The 17,687-nt window shown below is 37.8% G+C and overlaps 1 protein-coding gene across 4 annotated transcripts in view; it reads left to right on the top strand.

Moving 5' to 3' along the window:
• The window catches only part of rad51 (RAD51 recombinase), a 65,538-nt gene that overhangs the window by 34,263 nt on the left and 13,588 nt on the right, over positions 1-17,687 (top strand). For all 4 annotated transcript variants that reach the window (XM_052008827.1, XM_052038252.1, XM_052010622.1 and 1 more), the window contains exons 5-7: positions 7,357-7,448; positions 7,933-8,027; positions 16,975-17,088. In XM_052008827.1, the coding sequence (XP_051864787.1) occupies positions 7,357-7,448; positions 7,933-8,027; positions 16,975-17,088 (301 nt within the window). The remainder of the gene's footprint in view (positions 1-7,356; positions 7,449-7,932; positions 8,028-16,974; positions 17,089-17,687) is intronic.

The following is a 17,687-nucleotide window of genomic DNA, read 5'->3' as shown; positions in this document are numbered from 1 at the left end:
GCCATTGTAAATTGCTTCTCATATAGGTGGATGGTAGAATCTGGGGTGGGTTGATGAGAATGTGGGGAGAATAGGTTACAGGGAAAATTAGTAAGGGAATGGATTACTCTGTGATCTGGCATAGGCTCGATGGACCGAATGGCCATTTATATTATAAGGCAATATAAGATAACTGCAAAAAGTATAAATTGTGACTGCAAAGTGTGCAAATTAAAAGTAAATTATCTAAATCCAGAATAAGTTTGATGCTTAGTTTTCTGTAGTTTAATTAGCATTGATTATAAAAGGGTGATTAAGGATGTAAATTTTTTGTGTGATTGAGTGCTTGTAGCAGTTGTCTGTTGAAGCTTGCCGAATGGTCAGGAGAGGTGCATGCAATTAATACTTTATGCTGTTGACAAAGACACACTACATTTTGATACTTTTTCATAATTATATTTCTTCAATGATCTTTTTGAAAGTTACTTTAAATGTATTATTTTCATTAGACCATAAGGCATAGGAGCAGAAGCAGGCCATTTGGCCCTTTGAGTCTGCTCTGCCATTCGATCATGGCTGTTTAATTTTCCCCTCTCAATCCCATTCCCCTGCCTTCTCCCATAACCTTTGATGCCCTTACTAATCCAGAACCTATCAACCTCCGCTTTAAGTATACCCAATGACTTGGCTTCCACAGCCATCTGTGGCAATGAATTCCACAGATTCACCACCCTCTGGCTAAAGAAATTCCTCCTAATCTCTGTTCTAAAGGGACGCCCTTCTATTCTGATGCTCTGCCCTCTAGTACTGGACTCTCCCACTACTGGAAACATCCTCTCCACGTCCACTCTATCTAGGCTTTTCAATATTCAGTAGGTTACAATGAGATCCCCCCCTCATCCTTCTAAACTCCAGTGAGTACAGGCCCAGGACCATCAAACACTCCTCATATGTTAACCCTTTCATTCCTGTGATCATTCTTGTAAACTTCCTCTGGACCCTCTCCAATGCCAGCACATCCTTCCTTAGATATGGGACCCAAAAATGCTCACAATACTCCAAATGTGGTCTGACCAATGCCTTATAAAGCCTCAGCATTACATCCTTGCTTTTATATTCTTGTCCTTTTTGAAATGAATGCTAACATTGCATTTGCCTTCCTTACTACCAACTCAACCTGCAAGTTAATCTTTAGGGAATCCTGCACTAGGGCTCCCAAGTCCCTTTGCACCTCTGATTTCTGAATTCGCTCCTTGTTTAGAAAATAGTCTACACCTTTATTCCTTCTACCAATGTGCATGGCCACTTCCCTATGCTGTATTCCATCTGCCACTTCTTTGCCCATTCTCCCAACCTGTTCAAGTCCTTCTGCAGACTCCCTGCTTCCTCAACACTATCTGCCCCTCCACCTATCATCCGCAAACTTGGCCACAAAACCCTCAATTGTGTCATCCAGATCATTAACATATAACGTGAAAAGTCGAGGACCCAACACCGACCCCCGTGGAACACCACTAGTCACCCGTAGCCAACCAGAAAAGGCCCTCTTTATCCCCACTCTTTGCCTTCTGGTAGTCAGCCAATTTTCCCTCACTGCTGGTCCCTGTGCTGATCAATATAATGGAACTGTGATGCCAAGACGCAAATATTATAAGATGTGATGGTCAACTAAGCTTTAGTGGGCAACAATACACGTGCATTCTAAGGAAACTACTTCGTAAGATAATTCTCAAAAATGTGTATGCCTTCCAACTTTAAAATTCACTGGATATTTGGTTTAAAATGCCACCAATCTACCATGTGAATTAATGTTGTGTGCAGCTTTACTGAAAATGCAGTTACTTTGCTGCTTGCTGTGGTATGGTATCAAGCATGCACTACTTTGAAATGAAATAACTACTTTCCTTCTGCCCCATTTTGTTTTCCTAAAATTGTGGGTGTTGAGGATTATGTGCTTTGTGAGCAGAAGCCAATGCAATGGTATGTGCTTTTTCTTTCACTTGGATTTTGTTTTTCTGGTGTTTGCTGCTGGTACAGAAGGAAAGGGTATTCCAAAATATGTAATTTAGTGCTTCATCTTTCTCAACAGGAAACAGCCATGTAATTTTCAGGTATCACATGTTATTCTAATTTGCAAAGAATGGAACAAAGTTTTGAACACAAATGAAGTTTGGGCCAAATTTAATTGCAAAGACATTTTTTTCATTGTGGTATCCACTGTTTCTTTCCTGGATGTTAGTTCTGATATAGTTTATTGGGAATGTCTCATATATAGTTAGGTCATATTTGGCTCTATGGTTGCTGTTAGCATTAACATCTTGTGTGTGAAGACACCACCTACTTTGAGCTAGCTGATCCTAGGACACAGGTTAAGAGATAACAGTAGGTCTCAGAATGCTGGACTGATTTGCTGCTCATTGACTTCTGAAAACTATACTTTGACTTGGAATTAGATCAGTGGCAGTGCCATGATATTGGTATTGCCTTGAATACTTGCTCTTTGTTTATATCATGGACTGAAATGCTAAGTTGTTGGTGGCTATAGAAGTTGAGATAGTGTTATTGAAGGAAGATGAGGGAGGAAAACTCAGCATATGTTCTTGCATTATTAAGAGGACCAGTATTGCATTAGCTAGAGTGCTGGCAAGATGTAGCTTCAAAATTGTTTTAATTCATTACACTACAGTACAATACCATTTTGACATTGTTACTCCATGATGAAAGATAAAACAAGATATTGTTTGTCTTAATGGGCAGAGGATTCCATGCTGCTCTTTCCACTTGTGTCACCTCTATATAGAAATTCTGACATATGCAGATGAGATGTGGAGATCCACACAACACTTTTGTGCAAGGCATCCTGGCTGAAATAGTTTATCATGCATTTGGACAAGATGTTTTCAATAGGCTTTACACATGAAAATGTGCACCAAGACTTTTCATCTGAGCTGTACCATAATGAAACTAGTGGAGGAAATCAGGTAGGCTGTAGGAGTGTGGTGATTGAGGTTTGGAGATGTGTTGTACAGTGAGAAACAGATGGCATACATAGAAGGGACTCAAGTGTTAGTTTCAGGCACCTGATTACACTGGGGAATGTGCAGCTGTGCTTCCATGAACTGAATTGGGGCCCTGAATAACATCAGTAACAAGGTAAGGGTGGGGGGAGAGAATCACCAAGCAAAGTTCTTAAAGAAGAGCAGGAAGAAACTTGCTGATTTGTTCTTCCTTGTCCAACTATTAACTGACACAACATAAATTGCCCCATTCGCAGGTCTTGAATACGCAAATATAAATGAATGTTGTACAAGTGACTCTGCCAATATTTTTTAGTGGGCTTCTTTGCAAGTCTGCATCATACCCTCTGAGGATCCACAATAAATTTTCGAAATGTAAGAATGCATTTGCTCTGTGAAGAGCCGTAACAGCAAAGTTTCACTTTGCAGGAAAATTTGCAACCCCATATATTAACTTAGTTAAGTGTACCTTTTCCATGGCATTAAGTCTGAAGTTTCCTAAATCTCTGGGTAATTAATAAAGGTAATTCTCAATCTTCAGATTACAGTTGTATTCAACTTGCAACTGAGCAGTTTGAAATGATTGATGTAGCTGTGTTTTTGTAGCTGTCTCCATCCAGGCAAATGGAAAGTATTGATTCATGCTCCAGATTTGTACCTTGCAGATGGAGGAGATGTTTTGGGAAGTTGCAAGGGCTCTTTTTTTTGGGCTGGACCAATTGAGTTTCTGGTTAAAATAAGCACCGGATGTTTTGCTGGTGGTATCCTCTGTGATATTGCAACGGCAAACTGGCTGGCTTTCTATTTTAGAGATGGGCATGTTGGATTCGACTGTTTTAATTAGTTTTTTAACAATGTATAGTGTTTAATACACCTCAAGTGGCTGCACAGGAATGGCCACTTACTAGCTTATTGGTTCATCCATCAGGTGAATATGTGTTTTTTTTTCATTGGTTGGTTTGGCCATAAGTATCTAATAGGTTTCCCGATTGGACTATGGTTAGCTAAATGATACCTCTTATCTCAGGTATAAAAAGGTGTTGTCTTTTGTTAATCTCTCTCTTACTCTTCCTCTCCCCTGGCCTGAGCTTTCTTTTGTTCCTTTGTCTCGGCTCATCAAAGCTGGTGCCATGTGCTCTGTGACTGTTTCTTTGTTTTAAACTTTTCCAGTAAAACTTTGTGAAGCACCAAGTTGTTTTCAACTCATTCCTGAACTCCTGAAAGAACCTGTGGATTCGAAATAACCACATTCGAATTTGAATTTCTAGACATGTTTTTAATAAATAAAAAAAAGGCATCATCAACAACCTCTGAAGTCAAACAGGTTGTTGGGTTGTAAATATTGGACTCCATCATTGAGAATGGATGAATATTTATTTTGGTTTTGCATTTACCTACCATCATTCTTAACAAGATGTAGCAGGGTTGAAGATATTTGATTTAATTGTTGTATAGCTGTGTCTGCAACTTATTGCTTTTTCTGCATTTATGTTGTCCAGTGTTGTAGTTTCATTAGTCACCCACCTTTCAAATACGCTTGGTGTTATTTTTCATGATCATTAAATCATTAAGCCACCAGCTAATTTGTTACATGACTTCATGACATAGCTATGAGGGTATTATAGACTGTTAGATTGCAGGAAGTTTGAAGATATTTTGTTAACCATTCCTGCTTTGTTTCTCTTGAACCAAAAATACAGCACCCTGGACTTCTTACACATAGACCTTCAGCTGCTACAGTTTTGCCCACACATTTAAATTGATTCTTTCTATTCCATCTCAATAACAACTGTGTCCATTGATTCAGTGTCCTCTACAGGCTTGAATGTGCAATTCTATCTATGTCATTGGTATATAAGATCCAGTACAAATTGCTGGTGAATACCATTTGTTAGATCCCACCAATGGGTACTTTTCCATTGTTTCGTCTAATAACATATAAATTGCTAATCCATATTCAAAGACTTGTAACTCTAATTATATCCGTCACATAAAGCTGTCCTGATCAATTCACTGTTTGTACTCTACCTGCATAATTCTTCTTCCTCCCAATTCACTTCCACCTGCACTCAGAAAATCCCAGCTATCTAGCCTTTGAGCCTTTATTCACTGTAATCTAACAATCTCCTTCACCCAGGCTTCCATCTACAGTGTGTGCATAGCACAGTCCTCAAAGATGAATCACCTGTATTTCTGTACCACATCAATGATATAAAAAGGGGGAAATGAATGTTGTGAAGAGGGGGAAGTAAAGTGAATGAGAGAATAGTCTCCATTATCAATGAAGTTCTTATTAAAATTATCTCAGCCTGGATGTTCACTATTGGTAGTCTGCTGGATCTGCCCAGAGGGCTAGAGGACGATTTTTAGACAGAAATCATGGGGTTTTGTGATCAGGCAGGAAAGGAAGGTATGGCCAAGACTAACTACATTTTGTTTAGAGGAAGTGAGTTCAGTTAAGGGAGATGATGTTCATTATGAGAACTCTAGCTAAGAGACTTCACATGGGTCCAAGCAATGCCTATCTCTTAATGGGATGTGAACAACATTCCTTGTTTCGGTCATCCTTACTTTTTGTTTTGAGTACATTGGGAATGATTTCACTGCTGCTTCCCGGTCTTGAACAAAATTTCATCACCTTTGATAATTTCTTCTCTGTTTTCACTTTCACGTGGTGTATCCATTATTTTTCACCTTCTCTGCTTTTAATGATGAGTATCCACTCAAGCCCATGGGTACCCAGTGCTGTCTTAATTTTCACCTTTCTTCTGAGGAGTTAATTCCATTCTCTCAGATTCTCTGCCTTGTTTCTGTCCCACCCCACAACTTCTGACTTCCATATTAGATGACGTATACGGTGCTATTTGCTCATTGTGTACTGAGTCTCAAGTCTGTCATTGCCCATTTATTTAATGATAAAGAGAGACCTCAACTATTCAGTCCTTGCAAAAGTCATTTTGCAGTAACATAAAATTTTGGTTAGTCTGCACTTGGAGTATTGTGTGCCATTCTGTTCGTCACATTACAGGAACGATGTGAAAACTTTGTAAATGTACAGGAAGGATCTACTAGGATGCTGCCTGGATTAGAGGGTATGAACTATAAGGATAGGTTGGACAGATTTGGGTTGTTTTCTCTGGGGTGTCAGAGGCTGCGGGAAGACCTGATAGAAGTTTATAAAATTATGAGGCATAGATAGGATAGACAGTCAAAATCTTTTTCCCAGGGTAGAAATGTCAAATACTAGAGGATATGCATTTAAAGTGAGGGGGGAAAGTTTAATGGAGATGTGCAGGGCAAGTTTTTTTTTAAAAGAGTTTTGTGCCAGACATTGGAGAGTTTTGAAGAGATAGGAACAAATATTTTGTATAAAAATAGCTCCTTGGGACTATTATGCGCCATTTAACAAGGTCTTGGCCAATCTAATCTTGGTCTTAGTTCTACTTCTGTTTGCCTTCCCAGTTACTTGTTATCTGTTGATTTGCTATATGTGTAGTTTGCAACGTCAGCTGCAGGTCCCATCTCAGTTTTGTTTTGAAGGCTTTGCTAAAAAGATTTGAAACATCTTCAGAAGAGTGGGAACACATACCGATGTAAAACTTTATCTTTTTTTATATATATGATAAATGACCAAATAAGCTTGTTAATTTTGGTGGAGAATTAGTGCAATCAATTTTCAGACCACTTGTGTCAAGTGACTTCCTACTGTGTAACATTGCAGCCGCTGTTCTAATAGACAGCAGTCTTTACTTACACATCTGCATCTTGTGACTTCAAAACTCATCAGTGCTTATAAGTATCAAATCATTCAAAGCATTTTTTTGTGGGTATATTGGGTAGAGAGGAGAGGGCCTTGGTGATATCTGCATTTTTTTTATTATCTGAAGGAAGTCCCTCAGATGCAACAGGTTAACTTTGTGCTTCATGCATAAGGACGCATAGATCCCAGTGTACACCAGTATTCTGTTGTCTATCCATTTAACCATTTTTCAGTTTTCTTTTCTTCCTATCAAAGTGGATAACCTCTCTCTTCCCCACATTATACTCCATCTGCCAAATATTTGCTATTCACAACCTCTCCATAACCTTTGCACAGTCTTTGTATCCTCGTGACTTTATTTCCTTTATGTTGTCAGACTTCAAGAAAAAGGTGTGCAGAAAATGGCACAGGAATTTAAAAACTTGGGTGAATATTAAAATTGAAGCAATATTTAACCAGAGACCAAGCACAAAGTGCAATGGATGAATGAGAATTGGTGCGAGTTACAACACAGGATGCCAATGTTAAATGAGAATTAAGTGTTTTTTTTCATCGTTTTCATTGATTCTGTGATACTATGAGCTCTGCTTGGTGTTTCAGGTGGGATAGAGACTGGTTCAATCACTGAGATGTTTGGAGAATTTCGTACTGGGAAGACCCAGCTCTGTCATACATTGGCAGTGACGTGTCAGGTACCTAACATAGTTTAATTTTAGTACTTCAGTTGAGTCACTTTCTCAATTGTCATCTATTTCTCCCACCTCCAGACATTACAAGTTAACTTTAAATATTTCAGGTGGTGAACAGTTGAGCGACACGTCCTTTAGTCAACTTACTTATAATGTGTATTTTAAAAGAAGGCTGATGTTTTCTGGGAAAGTGTTTTTATTCCACCTGACACCTTTCAAGAAATATTTCATGATAACATCTCAGTGGGAAATTGAAGTTTTTTATAACTTTCTAAATTTAAAAAAGGTAGATACACTATCCTCTGACATTGTAGGCCAACAGTGTGAATTTTGGCATCTCATGGGCAGCCATATATTTAGCTAAACCCCTTAAATACTTCCAACTTGTAAACAATTATATGGAGATGGAAGCTGCTGATGCTGAAGGAACTCTTTCTGCCTTGTTGAAAACTTAATGTTTTTTCCCTTCTGCCTTACTGGTTTGCAGTTACCCATTGACCGTGGTGGTGGAGAGGGAAAAGCTATGTACATTGATACTGAAGGTACATTCCGCCCAGAACGCCTCCTTGCTGTTGCTGAAAGGTTTGTATTGCAATGTAATTGTTATGTCGTAATAAATTTAAAACAATCTCTAGATTGGATGAACATTCCAACTTAGTTTTCCATTATATTTGGCTCATCCCCCATTTCCTTTATTAAAATAGACAATCCCAGGCCAGCCTAAGCAGCCTTTTTACTTAATTTAATGTGTCTTGGGTGAAGGAGGTATTACACGAGTTATGGGTAGAGATTTGTCCTTTGCACTTGGGCTAAACATGGAATATGTTAGTGACTTCAAATGAACCAAATTTTTAAAATGTAGAAGTGAATTGTGCTTCTGTTTTGCACATTCAGTGAATGTGACCAAGGACAAATTTCCACACTATTTACTTTATTCTGAAAGTGATGAACACCTATGATTTAGGAAAACTTCTGAAATTGTTGTCAAGAAGAGAATGTATTGTGTGCAGGAATGATTCAAAGCAAAAGTTTATGAAGTTGCAGAGAGTAGGGGTGATGATACACAGAGCTTGGACTGGCAGGGTCCTACTGAAGGAAGAGACAAACTGAAGGATGTTTATTATACAAGGTTGCTGAATTTAACAAAGGCATTCTTAATCGAGGGCCTTTCTGTTTTAATTCTATGTGTTGGGCTTCAGGATAGAGTGGAAGTTGGTAAGGATAAGGATGATCCATTAGCGGAAAATAAGGGTGTGAAGGGCAGGATTTGAGTAAGAGAAGTTTATAATGATGCCACAAACCTGAATGCCTGGATAGTTTTAAAAGTCTGCAGCAAATGATCAAAAGAAATTAATCAAGAAGGGAATATACAATAAGTATAAATTAGCAGGAAATACAGATTTAAAAAAATATGTAAGAGCTGCTACAGCTGTGCAAAAGCAAGAATAGCAAAAATAAACATTAATCCCAAAGAAACATGATGAGAAGTTATAATGTCATATGAAGTGCTGGCTGAAGCATTAAGGATTTTATTTCAACTATTTTTAATGGAGAAGATGCAATAAATGTAGTAGAAATGGAGATGGATCAAGACTCATGCTTACAAGAACTTAGAATAATAGAGGAGAAACGTAACCTGAGGAAGGCCTGTATTCGAGTGCCTGACTTGTGGACACCCCATACATACAATCGATCTTCCATAAATATTATTAAATTCAAACAAGAATCACTCTGGGTGGGGGGGTGGGGGGGTGTGAATCTGTTTACTATTGTCTCTTAAGAACACGGGCTGTCCGTTTCACTGCTGGAGGCCACTAAGAGAGTTGCTTTGGAAATTGACAAGTTGCTTTGGAAATTGACAAGCAATTGCTTCTATTGATACTTTGTGCAATGATATTCTATCAAACAACGTAACTTCAGCAGATACTTCAAGCCCATCAAAAGCAGCGGTTGAGCATAGGACATTCTGATTCTGTACCATTGTAACTAGGCAGGGAAAGGTAAGGTTAATTGGCCTTCATCAACACCATTCATTACAATGGAGGTATGGTTATCGTATCAAGTTATTTTGTGTATTTTACAACGTGGACAAAATCAACTTAAGGGTGTCTGTAAAAAAAAATGAAATGCGTTCGTAACTCAGAGACAGCCTGCAGAGCAATTAAAGACAAATCCCCTGGACCTGAGAACCTACATTCTAGGATTATAAAAGTGACTGCACTGAAAGCATCAGTAACAATTTTCCAAAATTCCTGGATTCAGGAGCAATCCTCTCAGATTGGAAGGCTGAAAATATATCACCATTCTTCAAGAAAAGAGGGAGAGTGTGGGGAGAAAAGAGCAAACTACTGTTCAGTTAGTCCAGTCGGTTGTCAGCAAAGCACTGTAAAGATAACAGAAAATCATATGATTAGCAGAGGTAAGTATTGTTTTATGGAATGGAAACACCAATTTGAAAAATTTTGGTTGCATCCTCAAAAAAAAAAGCTAAGGGAAAACCAATGGATTTTCAAATAGTACATGATAATCTACTTCACAAAGAATTGTTGTACAAAATAAAGGCTTGTGGGATTGGGCTTAATATTACGGATAATGAATAGGTTAAAGGGCAGAAAATGTATTCTTTTCAAGTTGCATACTGTTACTGGCAGGTTGTGGATGCAGAGCAATCAGTACTAGGGTGGCTATTCACAATTTATGTCGATGGAAAGGCAGCATGCAATGTATCTAAATTTCCTCATGTTACAGCCAAATGGGATAGTAAACTGTGAGCAATATGTAGAGAGGCTGCGAAGGGCTATAGATTGGTTATGGAAGCAGGGATGGTGGTTGCAGATGGTGTATGATGTGGGAAGTTGAGGCCATTTGCTTTGGTCAGAGAAATAGAAAGAGACCTTTTTCTAAAAGGTAAAAAGCTAATACGTGTTAGTACGCAAGGTGCTCCTGATGTGCTGATACGGGAAGTAAACATCTGATACAGCAATCAGTGAGGATACAAATGGTTTATTGTCCTTTATTGCAAGTGGGTTGGAAAATACATGAAAAGGAGCATCACTGAGACTAAACAACCTTCCTTTAGCATAACGTCATTTGAAGCACTGTGTTGTTTTGGTTGCCATACCTAAAAAAAGTTTATGCTTGGAATCAGTGGGGCATAGATTCACTGGATTAATTTATGGGAAGAGGCGGCTATGAAGAAAGATTAAAATTAATCTACAGTCACCGGAGTTTAGAGAACTGAGGAGTGATCCATTAAAGTATACAAGATTCTGAAAGGGATTGCAGGATGGATGCTGTGAGTCCGTTTCCTCTTATTGGTGAACTAAGTAGCATATGGTCTCGGGATGAGTGGTTAGCCAGTTAACTCTGAGGTAAACATTCCTTTATAGTGGATTGTAAATCATTGGCATTCTCTACCTTAGAGGGCTGTGGATGCTTAGTTTTAGAATATATTTAAATTTGATAATCAGATTTTTGGACATCAAGGCAATCAGTGAGTTTGGTGTCAAAATGGATGAGGTGTGGGACTGGCTGTTGAATAAATGGTGCAGGCTTGTGGGGGGGTTGTTGGTGCTTGGTGCCCTCCTGCTTCAATTTAAATTCCTATGTCAGTTTAGAGAAATGAAAGCTGTGCTGCTGATGAAGTGGTGGAGGTAAGTACTTTTGGGTGAAAATAAGCTATCAGCAATAGATTAGTTGTCTTCAAAGCTCTGCTGAATGGAGCCAGCTGGTTTAACTTGAAATGGCTGGTTTATTAGAATGGAATTGGGACAGAGGTAGAGAGTTCAGGAGATCAATAAACCGGATTTGGTTTTCCCATTATTCAACCGGATAAGGTTTAGGCCCAATAGAAAGTAGACGTTGGGTAGTCTGACAATTTAGATAGAGAATTAACACAGAATGTTGAGAGTAAGAGAGACTGCCCTCCTTGACAGTTGAAAATATGAAGGCCCCATGTAGATGAAGAGTTGCAATGAGTCTGGATCAAACTTTACCCTGCTGGATTACTGTACTAAGCTAGTGATGCGAGAACTGGATGGAATACTATATCCAAGCAAAGGTGTTTTTGTAGGTTGGAGAGAAGAATGGTGGATTTTACTATGGTGAGATTACACATCAGAGCCAGTCACAGATAAAGCAGGACTAGGTTAAGTAGTGAAAATGAAATTCATAAAGGGATGGGTATATCTTGAGCATGAGTCTGTGCAAGGGTTTTCATTAGCTTCTGTTTTAGGAGCCTCGCTCCCTTTTGCACTGACTAAATTAAGTAAACAAATGATTAACCCAATAACTAAATATACAATACAACTATGGTTTCAATTTTGTAAATTTTTTGGATTGAATAAATTCATTTTATCAAGTCCTATCCAATCCAATTTTTTCTTTCAACCATCCAGAATTGATTTAGCTTTTTCTTTATGGAAAATGAAGGGAATAACATGCTTTCATGATCTATTCATTGATAATTGTCTTTTGTCTTTTGAACAGTTGTCTAATAAATACTATTTGCCTAGATCACATTTTTTTTCGATATTTACAGATTAGAAATTTTTTAAAAGTTATTTTACCTACTTTTCCGATACCACATAAAATTGAAGTTACTGAAAAAGTTTTAGGTTTTAATCCTTATCAGAAGGGCTTGATAGTAATAAATTATGATCTGATTATGAAAATACGTCTAGAGACACTTGATAAAATTAAGAATGAATGGGAGAGAGAACTTTAGATGCTTTTTATCTATAGAGACATGGAAGAAAATTCTCCAATTAGTTAATACATCTTCAATGTGTGCTAGACATTCTTTGATACAGTTTAAGGTGGTTCACAGGACCCATATGTCTAAGGATAAGTTAGCCCTTTTTTATCACCATATAAATCCTATATGTGACAGATGTAATTTGGAGGTGGCTTCCCTGACACACATGGTTTGGTCCTGCCCTCTTTTGGAAAAATATTGGAAAGACATTTTTAATATTATTTCAATTGTATTGAATATTGATTTACAACCTCATCCTATCACTGCAATTTCTGGGTTACCAATGATGGATTCCAGCCATTTATCTGCTTCAGCTTGTCGTATGATTGCCTTTGTTACGTTAATGGCCAAGAGATCCATTCTATTTAGATGGAAGGATCCTACACCTCCTACCACATTTCAATAGTTTTCTCAACCTATAACATGTTTAAACTCAGAAAAAATTGGAAGTGGTACTGTTGATCCTTCGCTTAAATTTGAGGAAGTCTGGAGTCCATTTATTCAGTATTTCCATATGATGTAAGCAGACCTTTCTTGAATCCCTTTCAATAACCTTTTATTTGAATATAGAAGAGCGGAGCTAACGACATAATAATGTTTTTTAACCAAGGAAATAACAGCTTTTTTTGAAATTTTTGGTTTGCTTTTGTTATTATTTTTTTAATTTTGGGGTTCTCTTTTCATATCTTCTATATTTCAAATTCTCTTGTATCATGTTCACTTAGTAAGAGATTGGGAGGTTCAGATTATATATTTTACTCCCTGTGTTTGTATATGTCAACTGTTATTATTGTAATCCTGATCTCTTCGCAGCATGTGTATAATCACTATTGCTATGTGTATTAATTTGAGATTTAATAAAAAGATTGAAAAATAAATTCATAAAGGGAATTGGGGAGATTCTGCATGGAGCTGATAGGTGATATACGTTCAGAAAGCATAGGAAGATTAAAAACAGAATGCAGGAAACACTCAGCAGGTCAGTCAACATCTGTGAAAAGAGAAAGGGAGTTAATGCTTCTGATTGGAAACCCTTTGTCAGAACTGGGAAGTGAGAAATTAAGTTAGTTTCGGAGAACTTTGAGGGGATGGGAATATGTCTAAACTGAGACCAAATGAGTAATGGTAATTGGAGGCAGATTATGCTGCTTTGTCTGTGCTGATAGTGGGACTGTGGTATGTACCCAGCAGGCCAGGCTATACTAGTTGAGAGAGGGAAAAAAGTAAGCCAAAATCACAGATAACCAGTTCTGATACATACAGAAAGAAGGTGAGTTATCTAAAGTTGGAGAATTTGATATTGAATCTGGAAGGCTGCAGCATGCCCAGGTAGAAAATGAGGTGTTATTTGACAAGCTTGCCTGGGATCTCACCTCATTGTTGCAGTGTGGGAGGCCAGAGCCAGACAGATTAGAGTGGAATGGAGAACTGCACAAATCCATCACCCAATATGAGGAGACCACATAGGTCAGAAGAAGTGCAAGTAAATCACTGCTTTACCTAGAAAGAGTGTTTGCATCCCTGGATGATGGGAAGGGAAGAGGTGATAGGACAAGTGTTACATCCCTTGTGGTTTCATGGGAGAGTGCCATAAGGTGAAGAGTGGTTGGTGGGGATGAAAGAGTGGATGAAGTGAGGGATCGCTTTGAAAGATTTGATGGACGAGCGGACCGGGGAATTGCAAAGAGAATGAGCCCTTTGAAGTGCAAAGAGATGTTCCTTTTATATATCCATTCCTTCCCTACCTTCTCTGCAACTGAAATTAAATTATTTTCTGCTTCCTGATGAAAGGTTTCAGACGTGAAACGTTAATTGTTTCTCTTTCCATAGCTGCTGCCGGACCCACTGAATGTTCACAATTTTTATTTCAAATTTCCAGCATCTGCAGTGTTTTTGATTTTCATGTAAGGGAAGATGAGACTGGCAGTGGAAAAGGCAGAGGTTCTGATTTTGAGAACAGGATGTTTATGTAGAAGATGTGGGATTTGGTGTCTGTGAAGAAAATCATTCACAGAATACTTTTAGGGCAAGAAAAGAAGTTGAACATTTTTATTGATGAAATTGCTAGATTAGGAGATGGATCTTGAGAATTGACGTTAGTAAGGGGAGGAGTAAGTGGCAATTTGAATGTTTGTTCTGGAAAGCAGGGACCTTACAGCAACAATGGTTATTTGTGAAGCATGACTGAGATTCTGCATGGTTGCATGAGATGATTGAAATAACTACTTCTCCCAGTTGTATATTTTTTAACTCCTATTGATTTTGAGGTGAGACTTTTCTTGCCTTTGCTGATTGGAAACCCAGAACGATGCTCAGAAAAAGGGAACTCGTCCAAATGGGCAGGTGATGTTTGTTGTTATCTCCCCTAAATTCTTTCTTGTGCAAGTAAAATAAAAGAAATAAGAATTATTATTTATCTTGGGGAAAACAGACGATGACTCAACTGAAACTGGAACTCGGCTCTATTTTTCTTTCAATACTGGGGTTCCTCAAATCTTCAGAATGCATATTAGTTAAGTATCAAACAGGGGTATGTCTTTTAAATTGCCTTTGTCTTCTCTAAGAAGGTTTGATGTGGCATTCCTTTGATGCAGCTCAAGTTCTTTTGTTGATATTAGAGAATATTGTCTTTGAAAGAAATTCCACTACATGTTGTGCTATATTTTAGTAATTAGGAATACATTCTAAAACTTTTCACGAGTGGTGTGAGGGCATTTACATGTGTGTATGTACTTGCACACACTTATTCTTTCCCTCCTTATCTCCTTCTGGTAGACCTAATGGAGTAGATTTTTTTTTAATGTGTCTCTTATGGAGGAGGTTATAATTGAACCATAGAAATAGATGAGTTGTAATTTTCCTGTGTTTCGGAGATAAATTATTTATTCATCTAAAGCAAATAACAAAAACAAGAAGAAGTAAAATGTAGCTTTACAATTAGGTCTTGTCTAAATTTAATTCAGATCCTGCAGGAAATGAAAACCTATGTTGTGAACCAGAATTAAGGTTAGAACTAAATAATGCCAAGATTGGGGCTGGGATGATGAGAGAAAAATACCAATTTAGGAATTTCTCCAAGAACTTTACTTCAAAACTTCTAATAACAATACTTGTGTTTTATGTTGAACTTTGACAACAATGTAAAGTAGAATGTTAAATTGTAAACTTTTCCCTTTTGTCAGTGCTGCATATATTAAATGTATACTCTGCCATGTGCAATGAACCCTAACATTTTGTTTAAATCTTAGAAATGTATGAATCCTAGCCTTATTTTTGATTATGCACATTAAGCTACCTTTGTAAGTTTTCACATTACATTTGCAACATTTCAGTAATTGGTTGTACTGCAATATATCCTTGGGGTATGCAAGATAAAATTATATCTTGGCATGTTTGCAATGACATTTTCTGTCATAAATGTTGAATCAGGAATTGGCAATGGACAGTAACAAGGAAAGTGTAGTGTTCTGTTTAATGGGCCTTTGTCTTTTTTTGGGATTGGAGCTTTTAATTATTTGAAATGGTCTAAACACAATTGAAGCGATCCAACAAGGTCTCCGGAATGATTTGCAAGAAAATATTTTTTTATCATGTAGGCAGGCTTACCAGGTTAATCTAGTCTTCAACAAAAGATCTAAGAGGTGATTTGACAGTGGATCAAAGGAAAGGTACAAATATTGATGAATTATTTCTAGATGTGTATGTGACAACAACAAGGGCACAAGTCAACGACAGTCAATGGGAAATAAGTCTGAACATTTGCTTTGCTGATTTGTACCTTGGGTCAGTATTTTTCTCAGATAATCTTTAGATGTTTATGTGGGGAACGTTGCAGAATTTAATTAATTAACTCACAGAGAAAGGAAATTTTCTTTGAGCAAACAAGCCTCAGTTCTAAAGTTAACTCCTGAATCCTGTCTCCCTGCCAATTTAGAATCTATATATATTTCCTTCCTCCTAAGATGTTTTTGACAGTACTTCAATTATTTTCTCTTCCTCATTCTCAATCACTAGACATCTCGGGACTATGATGCCTCTTACCCATGTGTGTACAAATCCATTTACCTTTGACTTTGACATTGCCTGTACTATTCTTCAATGAAGGGGACCAGGGCCAGTGCCACCAAGACTCAATTTTGCCTTGGGAAGGAGAGACCAGTCTTTGATCCTGGCTCTATGCTTCTCAGCTAAGTGTACTATACCCCAGAGAATTCCATAAAAATTTGTTCTACATTTGAGCACACCTAATAAACTGCAGTTACTGTATGCAAGTTGTGATGGTTGCACTAAGTATGATAAGTTCAATATACTTTAATGGTTCCCTGTTTTGGATTGATATATATGGATTATATTGGAAATGGAGAGGGTTTCTTGGAAGATACTGTCCCTTATCTTGAAAATCCTACTATTTAAGAGTAGGAATTATAAAACTTGCTCGACCCAGTGCCAAAAAAGCTTATAATAAAACTTTGGCTTGGAGCAAGTTTAGATTTGTGATTGCTTAACTATTTGTTGAAATATTGATATTCCTGGTCTGGCACCAGAATGTTGCTAATTTCCAGTAACAAGGAAACAAAAATATAGTATGCTGGTTTCTGTGATCATTTTAATGAGGGGTGGTTGGCAAAAGGTTTATAACAGGAAGTTATCAATTATTTGCAGGCCAGTTTATGTAATCAACAGGTTTTATCAATTTAGTGGCTGTACATTTTAACCTAGGATTACTTTTATACATCTTATTTGAATCTAACTTTTATTTCTTCCCTCCATCAGATACAACCTTTCAGGAAGTGATGTACTGGACAATGTTGCGTATGCTCGGGCTTTCAACACTGATCATCAGACCCAGCTGTTGTATCAAGCATCTGCTATGATGACAGAATCCAGGTACTGTCAAATGCAAATTTTGTAACAAAAAGACAGTAGACACAAATGGGTCCTTTTGCTTGTTGGTAAGATGTACCATGTTTGGAGTGAGCGCCTCACCTCTTTACAATTTATATAAATGAGTTGAATGAACTCGCTGAAACTGGAATTGTTAAACTTAAGGAACAAAGTAAGGGAAGTAAGTTATGAAGCCAGCGTAGATCAGCCTCGATCGTATTGAATGGCAGGGCACACTTGAGGGATAAGGTGGTTCTCCTGATCGTATTTTCTAGTGTTCTTGTGGAAATTTGTTCTTGTAGGTGGCTGCCTGCACATCTACAACTTCAGATCTTGAGAAGTTAACTGAAAGTCCAGCTGCAGCTTAGCTCTTGCACTCTGAGCATTCAAAGGCTTCTCAAAAGTAATTTTACAAATCACTTCAAATAATTTGGCCATTCAAGGCAAGGTGACTAATCCAAGGCAGTGGCACAGATGGTGATATAAAGCATCCACTGCCAACATGAAGCATTTCCAGATGAGGTATGGCACAGCCAAAAATCAAGAACTGAGGTAGAAAGAAAGCTTAAAAGGGGATCTGGGAATTATGGTACATTCTTTAC

This window comes from Pristis pectinata, chromosome 1, assembly GCF_009764475.1.
Source record: "Pristis pectinata isolate sPriPec2 chromosome 1, sPriPec2.1.pri, whole genome shotgun sequence".
Lineage (NCBI taxonomy): Eukaryota > Metazoa > Chordata > Chondrichthyes > Rhinopristiformes > Pristidae > Pristis > Pristis pectinata.
Note: the sequence above shows the minus strand (reverse complement) of the source record. Positions and strands in the feature narration are given on the sequence as shown.